The following is a 19652-nucleotide window of genomic DNA, read 5'->3' as shown; positions in this document are numbered from 1 at the left end:
TCTACGAGAAAGAAGGAATTGTGAGACACCGTACAGTACCGAGACATCACAATAGAATGGCGCAGCAGAGTAGAAGAACAAAATTTTACTTGAGTGAGCTCAGAGCATGCGAACTTTCGCATGCAGGACTATGCAATGAATTTTGGGCCGAAGTAGTGGACATGGCACGTTGCCTAGTAAATTGATCTCCATCATCTGCTATAGGGTGAAAGATTCCTAAGGAAGTATGGTATGGGAAACCTATTGATTACTCCAGATTACGATTATTTGGATGTCCTGCGTAAGCTCATTTGAGTGATGGTAAGCTTGAGCAAGGGACAAAGAAGTACATATTTTTAGATTATGCACATGGGCTGAATGGATACCGCTATGATGCACTTATCTCAGATCACTCGGTTTTGTAATCAGCAGAAATGTGATCTTCAACAAGACTACAATGCTTCGACAAAGGAGTCCTCAGACACTACTAGCAAAGAAAATGGATCATGGTGTCAGTAGTGATGTGGAGCTTTAAGTGGTACCCTGGAGACCTCGGAGGTAACGGAAGTAGAGACTACATATGAGGTTGTGGTTCCTGAAGGGATTAATACCACCAAAAGCCTTAAACTAATACATGTGTGACAATTTTACCTCAAACTTTTTTTTTTACCACCAAAAACCTCAAACTGGTACACCTGTGACAATTTTACTCCAAACTTTTTTTTACCACCAAAAATCTCAAACTAGTACACTTATGACAATTTTACTCCAAACTGGTAAACCCGTGACAAATTTACCCTAAACTATTTTTTTGACCACGAAAAACCTTAAATTGGTACACCTGTGACAATTTTACCCCGGACTAATAATTTTTTAATATTATTTTTTCGAATTTTTTTGTTTTTTCTTTTCTTTTCTTTTCTTGTTTTTTTCTTCATCTTCAACCTCTGGCCTGTCGCTGGACCGGCGACCGGCCAGAGGCGGAAGCCGGGGAGGTCGGCCCTGCCAGCCGCTAGCAAGGCTCAACCTCGCCGACGCGGGCGAGGGCGACCCTCGCCCGACTCAAGCGAGGGCTGCCCTCGCTGGATCTGGCGAGGGCAGCCCTTGCCGGCGTCGGGCGAGGGCTGTCCTTGCCCGCCCAGGCGAGGTCGGCCCTCGCCCGACTCAGGCGAGGGCTGCCCTTGCCGGCATTAGGTGAAGGTCGCCCTCACCCGGACAGCGAGGACGGCCCTCGCCCGACGCCGGCGAGGGCCGCCCTCGCCCGACGCCGGCGAGGGCCGCCTCGCCCGACGCCGACGCAGGGTCGCCCTTGCTGATCCGGCGAGGGGCAACCTTCGCCCGACTTAGGCGAGGGTCGCCCTCACTAGATATCGGCGAGGGCGGCCCTCGCCAGCAACCAGTAGGGTCGACCTCACCGGCTTCCGCATCTGGCCAGTCGCCGGTCCGGCGATCGGCCAAAGGTTGAAGATGAAGAAAAAAAAAAGAAAAGAAAAAACAAAAAAATTAATAAAAATTCGAAAAAATAAAAAAAATAATAATAAAATTTTAGTTCAAGGTAAAATTGTCACATGTGTACCAGTTTGAAATTTTTTGCAGTATGTTCAGGGTAAAATTGTCACAAGTGTACCAGTTTGGGGTTTTTTGGGGTATGTTCGGGGTAAAATTATCACATGTGCACCAGTTTGGGGTTTTTGGTGATAAAAAAAAAGTTCGGGGTAAAATTGTCACACGTGTATCAGTTTGAAGTTTTTGGTGATATTAACCCTTCCTGAAGTTGGTGATATTGAACAATTAGCACAAACGCAACACACTATAGCCGCGGGTAGACAGAGAAAGCAAATTAAACCATCAATACGTTATGGTTATACAGATATTGCTTATGTATTGACTGTATGTAACCAGGTGGAGACAGATGAGCCTTCGTCTTACTCTAAGGCGATGGCTAGTTCTGAGTCATTGTAGTGGCTAGGGGCTACGAGTGAAGAGATGGAATCACTCCATCAAAATCAGACATGAGAGCTGGTCAAAATATCCAAGAGCCAGAAGATTGTCGAAAGTAATCCCAATATTGAGGTAGCAAGGTATACGACGAGACTTGTCACGAAGGGGTATACACAGCGAGAGGGCATTGACTACAATGAAGTGTACTCTCTTGTGGTAAGATATTTTTCTATTCGTATATTACTTGCCTTAGTTGCTTGACATGATCTCGAGCTAGAGCAGCTAGATGTGAAAACAACGTTTCTTCACGGTGAGTTAGAGGATTGGATTTACATAAGGCAACCAGAGGGATTTGCTATTCCGGGTAAGAAAGATCATGTTTGTTTGTTAAAAAAAAAATTATATGGGCTGAAACAATCTCTTAGGCAATGGTATAAGCACTTTAATGCTTTCTATTCGAAAAATCATATGGATAGCTATGTTTACTTTAAGAGATTGGAGGATGGGTCTTTGATATATCTATTATTATATGTTGATGATATATTAATAGAAGCTGAGAATATGTCTAATATTGATATATTGAAGAGATAATTGAGTGCTGAGTTTGAGATGAAAGATTTAGGTACTATAAAGAAAATATTAGGTATAGAGATTTTGTGTGACAGGACTGCAGAAGTTTTACGTTTGTCTCAAAATAAATATATTGAAAAAATTATGGCACGTTTTAATATGCAGTCAATGAAATATGTGAGTACACCTTTAGCGAAGTACTTTAAACTTTCAGATAAGTTATCACCACAGACTGAGGAGGAAGAAGAGCATATGTCCCGTGTTCCTTATTCTAATGCAGTGGAGAGTATTATGTATGCTATGATATGCACTATGCCTGGCTGTGAGCATCGTTAGCCATTATATGAAGCATCCTAGTAAAGCTTGTTGGGAAGTAGTGAAATAAATCCTCAGATATTTAAAGGGGATGGCAAACGTTGGTATAATGTACCAAAGGGACATCAATGGCAGTGAGACCACAAGCTTGGATGAGTGCAGGTCTTTAGCATGGTATGTATTTATGCTAGCAAGTGGTGCAATAAGTTGAAAGGCGTCCTTACATGACCATGTTACTTTATCTTTAATTGAGGCAGAGTACATGGCACTGACCTTTATAGTGAAGGAGGCCATATAGCTAAGGGGTTTGCTCTCAGACTTTGGGTTAAAATAGAAAAAGTGTTGATATGCACTGTAATAACATATAATCCAATTTAACATTAGTGAACGAAGCGTATCGACATCAAGTACCACTTCATCCGAGATGTCTTAGCGAAGGGTAAAGTTGTTGTGAAGAAGATAGTGATAACAGAGAACCCAGCAGACATAATGATTAAGCATATTCCTAAAGCGAAGCTCAAGCTTTACTTGAGCACCATTGGCATCTATAAACAGTAAGTGCTCGTCGGGGCATTGGAAAAGTAGCATAGATGATAAGCATTATGACGTGGCTTCAAATTTCGAGCTAAGATAGAGAATTATTAAATTATGTCTTGAGTTTGAGTAGTTGCGGAACCCAACCCGATTGAATAAATATCCAAGTTTAATGGCACAGAGAGATTTAAGAAGGGGAGCATCTCACGGTTAAAACAAAAGGGAAAAGTTCTCGGCCACTAAAGGACAAAATGAGGGAGACTTTTTTTTTTTTTTGGTCGAAATGAGGGAGACTTTTAATAAATATATTTATGTTTATTTTATGGAGTAGAGAAATCAGAAAAGGAAAGTAAAAAGCAAGGGTTTTGCTTTTCTCCTCTCTTGTCTGCCGCAGCATGCATACAAGGGAAAAAGAAGACTTTTGTGGGTACCTCCTTTTATAATAGCCGCACAGTAAACAGCAAGGAGCTGCACGCGCGAGCCGCACCGTGAAGAAGAAGACAAAAAAAAGAACACACAACGTTCTTTGTTCGGCCGTACACGGCGGTTTTGTGCCGTGAATTTTACATCCGATCGAGTTGTATTATTTATAAACACTTTGAATTTGAGCTTAATCTAGATATGAGAAACACTCGAGCGTATGAGCGATTGAAACTCTGCTTCTCCGATTATAATAGATTATTTTCTACTTGCTTTCCCGTAGATATAGGTACCGACCACATAAATCTTTGATGTTCTTCATTATTCTTCGTTTATTTCTCCGATAATTTCGCATTGACTTAAATTGTAAGGTCCTGTCGTTTCCGCGTTTATATTATAACAATCTATACGAGCTACTAACTAGAAGATACGGAGTTATGAAATTGATTCCACATAAGGTATCTCATTGGTTTGATGGTTGATCGTAATTTGGCATTTTGTAACCAAGAAAGTCCAGACTGTATTCCCGGCATGAATAGAAAGCATCAAATCCACAAATATCATATGGTTAATGTGTGTGCAGCTCGGTGGAAGAGATTCATCTATTGCCATATCTCTGTGTTATGGAGATATTTCATAACATGCTAGTCCTTGACTCAAAATTAGTGAATAATGGTAAGAAACAGAGTACTGAAGCCTATAGTGATCAATGTGAGGTGTATTAAAAGATGGAAAAAAGATTACCTTTAGAAATCAATATTAAGTCTACCTCCATATCTGACAAATGAAGCATAGTTCAGCTATGGTGATGAAGAAGAGATCCTATAGGATGCCATGGACCGACCAACCGATGATAAAGCCTTTCCCTAAATTTACTAATCAAAAGTCTTCGTTTGATGCCTCACATGAAGTACTTTCTTTCAAAAGTTTTAGGGGTCACTTAATATCTATTACAGCTTTGTAACAAATACGGTAGCTACGCCGTTAACAAAAACCGTGATAAGTAATATGTTTGTGGTAGGCTTGCAATCTATTAACTAATCTCTAGGTGTCATTGAGTACAACAGATGTATGCATTTAAATTCAGTTGGCTCTCCAATAACCTGATCAATTCAGATTTGAGACATACTACTTAAGCATGGAATTATGAATCAGGAAATTGTTATCTTAAGAATAGGCTAATATTTCGGGAAATGCTCATCTTGTTTCATTATAGTGCAGCTATTCAAAATTGAACGAAATTGCGGACTGCCGTAATCAAAAACAGATGCATATTTACAAAGGGTATCAATCACTAGAGGTCGATGCTCACGTGTGAATATTCATGTCCCGTTTTATTTCACATCTTTTTTCTTTCTTTCTTTCTTTCTTTTTTTTCTTTCACAAACCAATTTCAATACTTGAAAAAACTTTTTGCAGTGTAAGACAGTGTATGAACTCACTCACCTCAAAGCAATGGTGACCCCTGGACAGCCTGTGCGCATTGGTGGACGGGATGGCACCTTCGGGAAATTAAAAATTAAAGTCACTCCACATTCTGTGTGTGTAACATAGTAACGCTACCTCTATAAAAGCCATGTGCTCCTCTTTCTGATCATTGCAACTCTAAATGCTCTCTTCCTCACTCTAGATTTCATTCTGAATCTACGCCTATTGCTAGAAGCTCTCTCTTTTCACCAAATTTTTCGGGGCTGTGGATTCTTCGTATTGAATCTTTCCAGTTCAGTCAGTTCCCTGTCGTTTCTGGGTTCCATCAGTTCTGCCTTTCTCGGCATATATAATTTCTTCACTTCCATTTCTCCTACAAGAAAACCAGAAAAGTAGTCTGCAAAATGGCTGATATTGTTGTGTCTGTGGCTTCCAAAGTGGCAGAGTACCTGGTGGCTCCGGTCTGTCGTCAATGCGGCTACGTGATATTCTCCAACAGCAACGTTCGCCAACTTAACGATGAAGTTGAGAAGCTGGAGGACGCGAGGGTTGGGGTGCAGCGCTCCATCAATGATGCTCAAAACAACATGAAGGAGATCAAACGCGAAGTTTACAGATTGAAGAATGATGCAGAGACCGTTGCCAACAAGGCGAGCGGTGTGCTGGATTATCATGGAAGAGCCCAGAAAACTTGCTTCTACGGGTGGCTTCCCAACCCGAAGGCGCGTTATTGTCCTGGCAAAGAGGCAAGGAGGATGCTCAAGGAGATCCAGGCACTCACTCTGCAGAGTTATTTTGAGGAGGTCTATTACGAGAATGCTCCGCCGGGGCATGTCACCGGCACTGCCGACGTGAATTCCTCGGTCGGTGATTGGGGCAACACTATCATCCAGTCGCAAGCTTCCATCTTAGAGGACATAATGAATGCTCTAGATGATGAGAAGCACCGAGTGATTGGGGTCTACGGGCCTAGCGGTGTGGGGAAGAGCTGGTTGTTGGAGCAAATCGAAAAGAGAATAAGGAGCGAGAAGAGATTGTTCGACGTGATCGCCAAAGCGACAGTATCGCAGACTTGGGAATTGAAGAATATCCAAGAAGATATTGCATACGCATTTAGTCTGGATCTAAATAACGTGCCAAGCAAAGTCGGGAGAGCAGATCTTCTGTTAAAGCGATTACAAATGGAATTAAAGAGCAAGCAGAAAATCCTCGTAATGTTAGACGATATGCAGGAGGAACTGGATTTGAAAGCGGTTGGAATTCCTTCAGGAGACGAGAGCGCGGGATGCAAGTTGTTACTTACATCGAGATATAAAGATGTGTTGCAGGCTAAGATGTCTGCCAAACCAACATTTCGTGTTGAAGATTTGAAAGACGATGAAGCTTTAAGGCTCTTTGAAAAGACGGTCGGCGACAAGCTTGAAGACGACAAGGAATTGAAAGCAATACCGCCTCAAGTGGTCAAGAAACTTGCAGGTTTGCCTCTTTTGATTATCTCTGTCGCAAGCACCTTGAAAGATAGCAATGTGTACGCATGGAGAAACGCCTTGATAAATATAGAAGAGTCAAACGTGGAAGCCATAGTGAAGTTGAGTTACCACCATTTGAAGAGCGAGGACACCAAGACCTTATTCTTGCTCTGTGGTCTTATTGGTGGGAACCTTTGAGTCGATATTCTACTAGTACTAGGCAAGACTTTGGGCTTGTTTGAGAGATTCAGTAATACGATACAAGATTCAAGGGATAGATTGAATACTATGCTCGATGAACTCCTCTCCGCTTGTTTGTTGCTAGATGGTGGCGATGACAAGGAAATAGTGACCATACATGATCTTTACAGCGAGGTAGTCATCTCAACTCCATTTAGTGGTTGGAATTCCTTAATGATTAATAGCAATTATGGCTCATGGCCAAAAGAAAAACTGGAGAAATGTTGGGCATGCCTAGTTAATATTGGCAATGATGGACTTGCTGAACTAATGATGTGTCGGTTTCCTCAAGTGACGATACTCATGTTGTCGAAACAATATGATATGGAAGATTGCAGTAGAATGTATTTCACATACATGAAGGAGCTCCGAGCCCTATGTCTTTGCTCCATGTATATCCATAGTTTACCTTCCTCGATGGAAATCCTTGGGAACCTCCATTCGTTATACTTAGAGCATTGTTATGTGGAGGATGTGACAATCGTTGGCAAGCTCAAAGCATTGCAGATTATCAGCTTTGCAGGGTCCGCGATTTCTAGGCTGCCTAAAGATATCGGGGACCTGACGAATCTAAGATCGTTGAATCTAAGCAATTGCGACAAGCTTGAGATAATCGAGCCTAATGTATTGAAGGGCTTAATTAACTTGGAAGAGTTACATATGAAGGGAAGCTTTGATCAATGGATGGGCGAGGATGAAATACCATCGGAATCGGGTAACGCTAGGCTTGCCGAGTTAAACAGCTTGACAAAGCTTACCTCTCTGGAAATATCAATCCCTGATATCACCATAATCTTGGAGGATGGTGGTGATCTGTCATTTGGGAATTTGATCAGATTTTGGATCAACATAGGAAATGCAAAAGGGAGGAAATTTAAAGGTTTGAGAACCATGGAACTCAAATTGGAAGGGTTCGATGGTATTCTTTCAAGAGAATGGATTCAGAAAACTCTCCATAAGACTCAATACTTGCATTTGGACGGGTTAAGAGAGTCCAAGAAGAATGCTTACGAGTTGTGTACCCAAGGATTTCCACAACTAAAGCATCTCGACATTCAGAATAGCCCCTCAATCAAGTACATTGATAGTTCACCCAATGGTGCTTGTACGACTTTAGAGTCTTTATTCCTCGAAAATCTTGTTAACCTAGAGAAGATATGCCATGCCCATCTCGCCCCAAAGTGCTTCAGCAAATTGAAAGCTGTGAGTATCACAAAGTGCGACTGATTGATACACTTGTGGTGTCTTTCGCACATGCAAAGACTCGTACAGTTAGAAGAGATTGAAGTACGGGAATGTGGCTCAATGCGAGCCATTGTCACAGATGATACCGGAAAAGATACAATTGTTGCTGATAACAGAGTTGAGTTGCCTAAGGTACGCCGTCTGGAATTGACTAAATTACCAAATATGACGAGCTTTTGCACAGGAGCTGGAATCACGTCAGAGGACACTCCAATTCAGGTAATTTGTTCATTTTCTTCCCGTGTCAGTCTATCTTTCTGAAAGGGTATAAGTTTCATTAATTCTTTATCTTGTAAAGGCTACTAAGATCATACTACTATTGGGGGATTTAGGATAAGGTGATGTTGGTGTTCACCGAAACATAGCATATTGCATTAATCTTTGATTATTTGTACATTGTGACGTTTGAATCACAAATAAAAAAAAAATCCTCTCAAACGAACCACAGACCACACATTTTGATTCACATTCATCTATAGATAGAGGGAAGCCTCGTTGCACGACTGATTTTATTTTTATTTTTTTCAATTTTAGATAATTGCACTAATTACTTGGGCTCTAATATGGGTTTCTACTAAGACTGATTTATTACTCATCTGACAGTTTTAATGATAATTTTATAACAATGAAAGTCCACATGCAAGCCGCAATTGATTCCAACACGTTGTCAACGTCACCTTTTTTGGGGATATTTCCTTCTCCATCCTTTCAAGCACGACGGAAGATCTGAGCTTTCGAGATCAATTGAGTATTAAATAGTCAATATTTTTTTTTTGCATGTATTAAATATTCGATATTGATTAATTAAGTTTTCGACGTTTTTAAAAGACGCCGATCCCATACATATACTTTGGGTTCTTTTGTTCTACTGAAAACTCATTTTTGCTAAAGAATGTTTTCTCGATAAATCATTCTCCTTGAAAATAAATTGTTTTCTTGTAGTTGGTTCCGCTTAAAATGCAGTTCGAAAAAATGATTTGTGATATTTATTAACGATTGGAATAGCTAGCGAAAAAATTTATAAAGCAAAGAAAAACACTTTTGAGGATCCTTTATAGAAACCGCAAAGCCCTTACTGAGTTTCATTGTGGCGCTTTGTCAGGTTTCATTCCCTCGCTTGGAATCCCTGGTGCTGGTGATGGGGGGACTCATCAACCTGGAAAAGATACTCTTCGGTCAACCTCCATTAGAATACAGCAATCTGAAATCGATAGAGATAAGGGAGTCTCAATCCGCGTTGAGTATTCTGAAATCAGATTGGATACTAAAGATGCCGAATTTGGAGTCATTGAAAATTGAGAGTTCTCCATCAGCAGAAGTAGTTTTCGACCTGGACCATGTCGAGATTCTCTCTCGGCTAACTAAATTGACGTTAAAGAAGTTACCGAACTTGCAGCGCATGTGGAAACAGGATGTGCGATTACAAAGAATATCGAGATTCCAAAACTTGAAGGAACTCATGGTCTGGTATACGTAGTTGGCATTTCTCTTTCCAATTTCTGTGGCTAAATGTCTTCGAGAAATTGAATACATTGACGTGAAACATTGTCCAAATATGAAGGCAGTGATCATGGATGAAGAAGGAAGAGATGAAGGGAGAGATGACGTCATAGAATTCCTGCTACCGAAGCAACTACGTTTATTTAACTGTCACATGGAAAAATTCTTCTCATGTCCTACCACTACTTCAGATTCACAAGATGCTTCTTCCGATTCCTTCTTCGATCGAAAGGTACGCATCCCTTGTCTTTTGATAATACCCATAATAGCCATAGGCACGCGATTTGCAGGGCAAGTAATAGTATCTCTGTGAAGATTTTTTCATTGGTTTTATTAGTTAAAATGTTTTCATAATTTATAACTACATTTGTCAGAGTAAGGGCACTAATGAAAATTCATTCTTCCACCTCATCAAATAAATCAGTTAGGATTAAGCCAAATTATCAAATTTTTCATAGCTACGATCTGATGCATAAATCTTATGAGCAGGTTAGTTTACCAAGCTTGGAGAAGTTACACCTTACTTCAATAGAATCCTTGAAAAAGATTTGGCACGGTGAACTTCCTAGAGATTCCTTCTGCAAATTAGCCACCCTCACCCTAAATAATTGCACCGGCCTACTCAAGGTCTTCCCTTCGACAATCATAGGGAGATTGCACAACCTGAAATGGGTCAAAGTTTCAAACTGTCCCTCATTGGAATCGTTGTTTGATTGTGGGTCCCTTGATTCAAATACAGAACGAACAAGGGAATTGCTCCCAGACTTGGTACGTGTCTACGTTTCAGGGTGTCCATCCGTGGAATCGTTGTTTGATTGTGGGTCCCTTGATTCAAATACAAAACGAACAAGGGAATTGCTCCCAGACTTGGTACGCGTCTACGTTTCAGGGTGTCCATCCGTGGAATCGTTGTTTGATTGTGGGTCCCTTGATTCGAATACGAAACTACTGCTCTCGAAACTTGAAAAAGTGGAGGTGAGTGGAGCAAGAAGGCTGAGACACGTGGTGAAGAGCGAGTATCAAACGGTTTTGGGTTTTCCTAGTTTAAAACATGTCTGGGTTGTTGATTGCTCCGAGCTAAGATATCTCTTCCCTTATTTTACGGCCACAACTCTAGAGAAACTCAACACGATAACAATTAGAGATTGCCAACAGATGAAGGAAGTCGTTCCCAAGGAAGAAGGTGGTCGATCAAAGGAAGATGTGATGAGTTTCCCTTGCTTAATTAAGTTGAAACTTGACAAGCTCGATAACCTGATTTGTTTCAACTCAGGAAGTTGTTTGTATGATTTCCCCTCCTTAGAAGAATTATCTATTACCGGGTGCCCTATCTTTGGAGCGTTCATCCTGAGTCCTACAAGTGTCAAGAGGCCATTAGGCGAGACAGCCGACGAGGATGATGAATCGCCCCAGCCGTTGTTCAATGAGATGGTTTGTTATATCCTTACTATGATTATCTATATTCTTGTATTATCATGTCTTAGAACAAATAATGCATCAATTTGTCCTGCTGCTCTTTTCTCACTTTATCCTCGTGTAGGTTACGTTCCCCAATTTAAGAGAACTAGTTATTAAAGGCGTTCAGTGTAAAGAGCTATGGAACAATCAAATTCCCACTAATTCCTTTTGCAAATTGGAATCGCTTAAATTGAAGGATTGTGACAATCTCCAATGCATTGCCCCATCTCGTATGTGGAAGAGGCTGCAGTGCTGTCTTGAGATCCTAATAGTAAGAATGTGCCACTTGATCGAGATCATATACGAAAGTGATGAGACAATTACAAAGAGCAGTAAATTGAGGAGCCTAATTGTGCATGATCTCAAAAACTCGAGGCACATTTGGCAGCACAATGATCTCCCAAACATTCCATTTCCAAACTTGAGATCCATGGAGGCTTATGGTTGCCCTCGTTTGAAAATACTTTTCCCAACCATCACGGTGGAATTTCTTGGGCAAATCGAAAAGCTGGACGTGCGGTATTGTGAAAATATGGAGCTAATTGCCGGCCATGGAAAATGTGAAGAAGCAGCCGGTACGACAATCACCTTCTCCAAGTTAACTTCGCTTAGGCTAAAAAATTTGCCGAAATTCAGGAGCTACTTACCTGAAGAATACTCTGCGGAATTCCCACCCATGACAGAATTGTATGTACACAGCTGTGGAGCAGAACCGAACCAAGGCATACATAGGTATGTGTCCCACTCATGAAAGAATTGTATGGCAGTGATATGAGATTAGTTTTCTGCATTCTCTTGTACGCTTGCCACAAAAGGTTGTGAGTATTTTCCTTCACTATTCATTGCGTTGGTTCGTCTCCTTGGCTATAATGATGTGGACCCATCATTGGACCATACATTACAGGGTTATGTATAAATTCTAATCAAGTGCACTATCGTGATGATGTTGAATCACTCAATAAGTAAAAAAGAATCACTTTCACATGGTACCAGAAAACATATGCGCGCTATTATATTAAGCATGTTGAAGGAAACCACTAATTTCGTGAAAGAGCTTTATGTCTGCTTAATTTCGTGAAGAATCAAATTATTATTATGCTCATTGTCCACAAATACATGCCCATCCCTCAACCGCTAAGTTCTCCATTATGATTTTCCATTTTGGATGGAAATAAACTTCTCCTTTAGAACTTCTAAGAGCCCTTAGTTTGCCCCTCCAACATTTCCTTCAGTATTGGACAACGATGTTGGCAAGGGCTAGTCGTTGATCAATAAACTGTGAAAATTTTAGAACTCGAGTGCATTATTGTGACAAGTTTTTAGAATTTATGCTTTAATTTTTCCTTTTTTTTAAGTTAAGCTAAACGCTATTATAGTAACCGCTGGCATTATAGCCCTCGTGATGCATAGGAAAGTTAAAAAATCATTTTCATATGAAAATTACAGAATTCCTTTGCACCAAAAATTGTAAGATGAAAAGGAGTAAGCTAGATTTCCACATTTCGCATTCCCGTGCTTTCACATTCTGTAGCTTGTTTCTACTCTACTTTTGCATATTTCAATCAATTAATTATTCAACTGGAGAAACCTACCTGACTGCTTGATGCTAATATATTGATTTTGTCTATTACCAATAAGTTTTTCAAGAATTCAATTGATTAACTATTTTAATAGCATGGAAATTCGCTAAATCAAGTACAAAGTACTTAAATTACAATAGTTGAGGTATTCGACTAGAGAACTCTTAATTGATGCTGCTCTTCATTTCGCATTATTATTCATTGGCCACTCGAATATTTGTCCTTATATAGGACGATAACTATATTTAAGAATAGTTGTTCTATCTATTAGTGCGTTATTTAACCTGATAGTATTGAAATTTTTCTCAGTAATGTATGCTTTCATTTGAGTTAGTACTTTTTTAAACTTAACACTCCTAACAATGAGGCAATTTATCTATCTGGACAAAAAGTACTCAATTAAAAACCTACTTCAGTTTAAACTATTCTTCAAGAGAGAAATCTTTTGATATGATTTTTTAAATAAAAACTAGTTGCACGAAACATACACAATTGGTTACTAGAGGAAGAGAACTTAATGAGCTCGAGTTTTGGGCACAATTAAAGACAAATTGTCAACCAAATCACTTGTTCATGTACTCCAGAGCAAAATGGGTCGCCAACGATTTGCTTTTTAAAAAAAATTGGATGCCCATGCTAATTCATTTTGGCATACTTGTGCTATTATTTATTTATTTATTTTTATATAACATTACAAATCCTTTTTTGACAAAAGATCCCCATCCATACTGTTCTAACAAAAAAATTCTATCGGTTGGATATTTTCAACCTTTCCTCTCTCCTTTGGATTCTTGTAACTTCTTAAATACTAGCATGTAACTCCACAAATATTCAGGTGAGCCAACAATTTTAGTACTGACGCAAATATTAATATTCTCAACCTTTTCTTGTAAGCTAGTCATTCAAATATCTCTCGAATTTGAGTCTACCGAATAATACTTTGTCTAAAATTGATTAGACTCACCGCCTCAAGGATTTTGTGAGATTTTTTTGCACGTGGGATTTGTTGCTTCATTGATGTTTATCCGCGCGTGGCCTTCATTTAAGGCGTTCAAGACAAATGGGTCTTCCTCAGCCGAATAAGAAAGTCAAAAGAAAAGGGACAACATATATGAAGAGAGAGAGGAGTCGCACGAAGAATTGGCCAAAGTAGAAAATTGTGGGCTTCGTTTGTCCTCTTTCATTAACTTATTTTGTTTCTTTCCTTTGCTATTTTCTTCTGTTGTAGCCGACAAAAGGAAAGAACAGGTGAGGCCTCACATGCTGCATGTAATGAAGAGCACTTGGAAAAGAAAGAACAAGAAAAGTTGCAATGACAGAGCGCTCGTTTAAATGGAGCTTTTAGAAGCGAGAAAGGTAGAGCTTTCCTAAAGCAAAAAGTAGGACCTCTCGATGGAGGGAAATTTTATCGTTGTAATTATATCTAAATGATTCAGCCAGTTAAATTCTTGTGAGTAGAATTTATGTAATTCTTTGAATGAGATTTCACTAAGAATTGTGATGGGCTAAATACTGAATGAGTTATTAGATATAATTGGGGGTTGGAAAATATCGAGAGAATGTTTTGAGCGCTCGAGTGATTGTAATTTTTATTGTATAGCTTGTTTCATAGTGGAATTCCGTGCTTCTCTCCCCGTGGACGTAGGTTCCGATATTTGGACCGAACCACATAAATCCGATATCCGATTTCCTTTCTTTCCTTCTGACTATTTTATCTGATTCACTTGTTCGCTATATCTGCAACACTAGCCATCACTTCAGTCAAGAAACTTTGGTCGCTTGCCTGCAAGGAAAGTTTATATATAACATGACTGAAAGGAAAAGGTTGAGTGTGTGTGTGTCTATATATATAACATCATGTGCATAATAGAGTCAATTTTATAAACATTCATAAACATTAATATTTTCTCATTCTCACAGAATTAATTTAACTATTTATTACTCTAGATTTAGATATTTTTAGATGTGATATTATAATTATACACATCTTTAAAAGTTCCTTTTGAAATATTCGCAGTCGCAAAGTCAATTGTACTTCTTGTTATCAAGAAATTTTTCTCTAAACTCATTAAAACTGAATGCACTTAATGAGCAAAGAGCACTTTTATTATTATATATTACCAAGAGATTTTCCTATACGTTTACTACATGATTGTGTACATTTCAACAATAATCATAACAAGTATATAATATCTGATAACTCTTATGATCGAAAAGTAGTATAAATACCCATTATAAAAAGATGTTTTGTCGTACTTCAATATTTAACAAGTTATAGTCCATGATTCCGAATATTTTGGTAATACATGTCCATAAAAATTATTCATTGATATGTAGATTTTGTCGAGGATTATGACGAGGTTTTAAGAGAATTTAGTAAAGTAGTGATTTATAACTTCCTGTAATGATATAATATGTCATATTTGACTTATATATTGGCAAATGGTAATATTAAAAGAAACATCTCATATTTGATAAATCAAGATAAATAGTGTTTATCACTCTGTGATCTCCACCGATTCTAAGCCTACTGCGTTTAATTACTGACACACAACACCTGTCTATTGCCAGCGTTTAATTACTGACACACAACACCTGTCTATTGCCATCCAACGATCCAAGAATCCTCATGCTAATCGAATCGCTATGATGCATGTTGCATGGAATGGGCAATTACTGCACGCGTAATTTCCGCAGCATTAGGTGCTTCTTGACTTAACTTGCTTTTTCTTTTTGTTCTTTTTTTTGGCAATAACTTGACTTGCTTTTTTGTTAATAAAAAAATTGAAAAGCGAACCAGCGAGCAGTAATGATGCTCCTAGTTGTAAATAAATTCTCCAGTAACCAATTTAATAAAAATCAAATTGCCAAATTCATGCCTAGAGTGACCTCATTAGAGCATTTTAAGGTCGATTGAGGATTAGATCCGGCTGTTTAAATAGACAATATCTCGAGTGAATTAATCTATAAATGATTCTCGAGTTGTGCCTAATAGATGAACCAATAACCAAACAACTTATAGTGAAAGCATATGACTATGATGATAAAATGTTAAACTAACAAAATGATATTAAAAACAGAACAAAAAGATGAGACACGGAACATAGGATTTGGACATGACAAAGAGTCCGGAAACAATAGTAAGATCAAAAGAGAGAGAATTTGATTGGTTTTTCTGAAGGCACGGCGTCTCCACCACATGATATGGCACGCTGAGAGGGGGCAAGAACAGAGAGCATTGATAGAAGGAACTCGGGCAATTTTTTTAGCATCCCCAAGTCACTCTCTCGGTGATTTCAATTGAATCCTTTACTACTTGCTTTTGTTGTTGATCGTCACCGCTTCCCGATCGCCACCAGTTCTGCCGTCGAAGAAGGTCTGTAATGCCGAAGTACTCAAACTTCAGTCATGACTGCCTGCTTTGACGATTCCATTCCTTGACGTTGCTTCGGTTATCTCCTTGCTCATATCCAATGCCAATCGCTATAGCTAATCATTCTTCATTCAACTAAAGCACATGTGCTCTATCTTCCGTTGCTTTATATCGGCAGCAGAGGCTGAGAGCTATTGCTAACGTTTGCGTGAAAATCGGCTGTGATTGAGGCTGTATTATGATTTGAACTTGTCGCGTTGCCTTTGTGATGATTTGGATGTGAATCGTCGCTTTACTTTTGCATCTAAGCTCCTTGGCCGAAATGCATACCACCTGTTTGATGTAATTGCTGAACTAGATCATTGTGTATTTCATTCATGACATAGTGTCTTTTCCAAGCAAACATGAAATTCACCATATCACAATCTTGTATCACCGCACATTCTTACTTGAGTGTGATAGCATCAAATGAAGGGAGGGCTGCAACAGTTGCGAATTAAAATATATTGACACGGTTCTAGTAGATTCAAAACAAGTTCAAAATTGAATACCTACGATTCTTTTATGTAGAAACAGAACTCAAATAGGCTTATATGACCAGAATAGATCAACAATCTAGTAATGAATGAAATTCTCGGTCAAGAACTGAATGAGGCTAGTTTGGTCATGGGATCATATATTTTCATGCTACGAAAGTAATATGGAGAATCTCATGCCAATTTTGCGAGAATTATAGTCATAAGCAAACTTGAATATGCTAGAAACGAAGTATTGCATGCTGATCATGATTGCTCTGTTTAAATTCGGTGCTAATTTGGTCTTGGATTGATGCCATTTGGATCAAGTAGACACATATGCGCTTGTAGGAAGATGTGGCTTCAATTTCATGTCAATTAGTCATCAAACGATCACTATTTGTGGTCTTGTATGCTCTCTTACAATTCTAAACGTGTGCTGGAATTCGTGGAATAAGCATGAATTAGGTGGATTTTGTCTTAGTTTGGTTGCCTTTCTGATAGCTTGTGGATAAGTGATATCGCGTGCGCAACGCTCCTTGTAAATTGACATCAGCTCAGGGCCACAGCAGTTGTGAATCAGCATGTATTGATAAGGTTCCAGCAATTCTAGACAAGTTTGAAATTGAATACCTATGATCTCAGATGAAGAAACAGAACCCAAAGAGGCTTCTATGACCAGAATCGATCAACAATCTAGTAAAGAAGGAAATTCTCTGTCAAGACCCGAATCAAAATTTTGACTATCCCATTTATTTGTTCGTCACATAAAAAAATCAAATCTATGTTAGGCAATATGCATTATTAATCAGGAATGGATAATCCAGTCGTGGAGGAGTTTGAAATTCCGGTGGATTGAATGATTCCTAGGGGGACATGTTAGTCAGATGAGTAAAAGTCGGCTACTATCTCGGGAGATTTTCGCTGACAATAACCTCTATCTCTTCTCTATCTATAAATGGAGGAACAGGGGAAGGCTTGAGCTTTTACGGAGGAGAAAGAAAAAAGCGGAGAGTGAGAGAGAGAGAGAGAGCAAGAAGTAGAGAGAGAGAGAGAGAAAGAGAGAGCAAGAAGTAATACTCCCTGGGTTTTGCTCATTTTTTTTTCTTTTTTTTAAATATGGTATTAGTAAATTGTGGATGATACATGAGTAATCTACCAATGAAAGAATTATCCTAGGCTCAAATAGCATTAGAGAAAGCTAAGCATTGATCGGAATGTCCATGTTGATTGATCCAATGAAGAGAATGGTAAAGGAAAAGTTTTCCTGTAGGAACATAAAAGTGGGAAATAAAGGTTGAAAATATTTATAAGACCAAAAACAAGACATTTAAAGTAGTAAGGATGGGGATCTTTTGTCAAACAAGGATTTATAATGATAAATAATTGGGCACAAGTATGCCAAAATGAATCAGCATGGACATCCAAATTTCTAAAACCAAATTATCTTCTCGCTAACAAGTGTAGTCAGGCAACGTTGAACTGTCCATGTTGATTGATCCAGTGAAGAGAATGGTAAAAAAAAAATTTCGTGGGAGGGAATGGAGGGAAATAAGAGGGACCCAAAGCGGTCGGATCAGCTTGACATTAATGCGACCTATATTCATCCTAAGCCAATATTAAGAAATTTTTCATTTTTCTTCCTAACATCATAATGTTACGTTAATATCCGATCATTATTACTTCGCTTCGCAATAGAATATTTGTGTTCTTCCACTATAACGGAGGAAAAACTCTGCAACAGAGAACAGAGGATACCGAGAGGGAGATTAGCTCAGAATTCCTTTGCAGTGAGTTGTCTGTTTGTTGCGATGGAGCAACTGCACTTCAATATCTGAACATCGTTCTCTTCTTCCAAAATTGTAGTGCAATGACATATCCATCGACTCGGCATAGCGATCCAAAACATAACAGCGAAGGCAGAACAAGACAGAACGAAAGCAATCAACAAATCTAGAATGAATTGAAGTGGATTCTGGAATTAGATAAGAGAAGACACAACCTGGTAGGCATGGCTGTTATCAACAGAACATTGACACAGAACACTGACGAACTTTGAATCGGCGGGGAGGTATTTTCAGTCAGAGCGAAGATGGAGAATTTGGGAGCTTCGTATTAGCTCTGGTTCTTCTACCGGATCAACCATAAATCGAAGGAAACTAAGCTGTCTTCTAGTGCTGCAACATAAAACCAGACATATCAATAAAAAGGAAGATAAAGAAAAACCGAGAATCGAATCACGAAAAGATGAGATTACAAACTAGGCGAGGAAGGAGAAAGAAGATCTTATATGGCCCATAGCTACTGGACTTGGCTGAAGAGGAGGTACTGATCGCTAATGAAGAAAAGATCCGCGGCTAGAATGGCTGAGCAGAGGAGGTGTCACGGCGGCAAGAGGATTGCTGGAATTAGAAATGATTGAAGCAAACACTGCAAATCATAAGAACGAGACCGAGGACAACGATTCCAAGCCTGACTCGAAGATTACAACTAGAGAAAGAAAATGCACTTAGCTTCGGCCATGGTTGAACCCATTATCACTTTTCCCTTTCTTCGAACTTGTTCAGCCAAGTGAAGAGATAGATCGAGAGAGAGAGAGAGAGAGAGAGATTTAGCAAAGAGAATATTGGAGAGAGAGAGAGAGAATCGGTCAACCAAGAGAGAGAATAATGGGTGTGAGATAGAGAGGGAATTCATTCAGCGAGAGTTTTTTCGGGAGAGCCCCTCGAGCGATTGAACGATTAATTAGGAACGGATAATCTGGTCGTGGAGGAGTTTGGAATTCCGGTGGATTGAACGATTCCTAGGAGGGAGATGTTAGTCAGTTGAGTAAAAGTTTGCCGCTACTATCTCGGGAGGTCTTTCGCTGACAATAACCTCCGTCTCTTCTCCATCTATAAATGGAGGAACGGGGGAAGGCTTGAGCTTTTACGGAGGAGAAAGAAAAAGCAGAGAGTGAGAGAGAGAGAGAGTTCGTAAAAAATAAGAGTCTTTGACGGTCTCACTCGTACAAAAGAGAGAGAATAACACACAAGTAGAGGGAGGGTTCGTAAAAGGAGAGAAAGAGAGCAAGAAGTAGAGAGAG

At 39.2% G+C, this 19652-nt stretch overlaps 1 protein-coding gene and 1 pseudogene across 1 annotated transcript; both read left to right on the top strand.

Annotated features, from left to right (window-relative positions):
- The first annotated feature begins 6107 nt into the window (after positions 1–6107).
- Positions 6108–6854, top strand: LOC130139791 (probable disease resistance protein At5g63020). The gene has a single exon (XM_056317493.1). The coding sequence runs from the start codon at positions 6108–6110 to the stop codon at positions 6852–6854; it is 747 nt and encodes a 248-aa protein (XP_056173468.1).
- A 399-nt stretch (positions 6855–7253) lies between these two features.
- On the top strand, positions 7254–11850 carry LOC115694183 (uncharacterized; annotated as a pseudogene).
- Positions 11851–19652: the final 7802 nt, after the last annotated feature.

The sequence above is a fragment of the Syzygium oleosum genome, unplaced genomic scaffold, assembly GCF_021117445.2.
Source record: "Syzygium oleosum isolate NSW1041296 unplaced genomic scaffold, Sole_v2.1 Sole_v2.13, whole genome shotgun sequence".
In the NCBI taxonomy this organism is placed as follows: domain Eukaryota; kingdom Viridiplantae; phylum Streptophyta; class Magnoliopsida; order Myrtales; family Myrtaceae; genus Syzygium; species Syzygium oleosum.
This window is presented reverse-complemented; position numbering and strand designations above follow the sequence as displayed.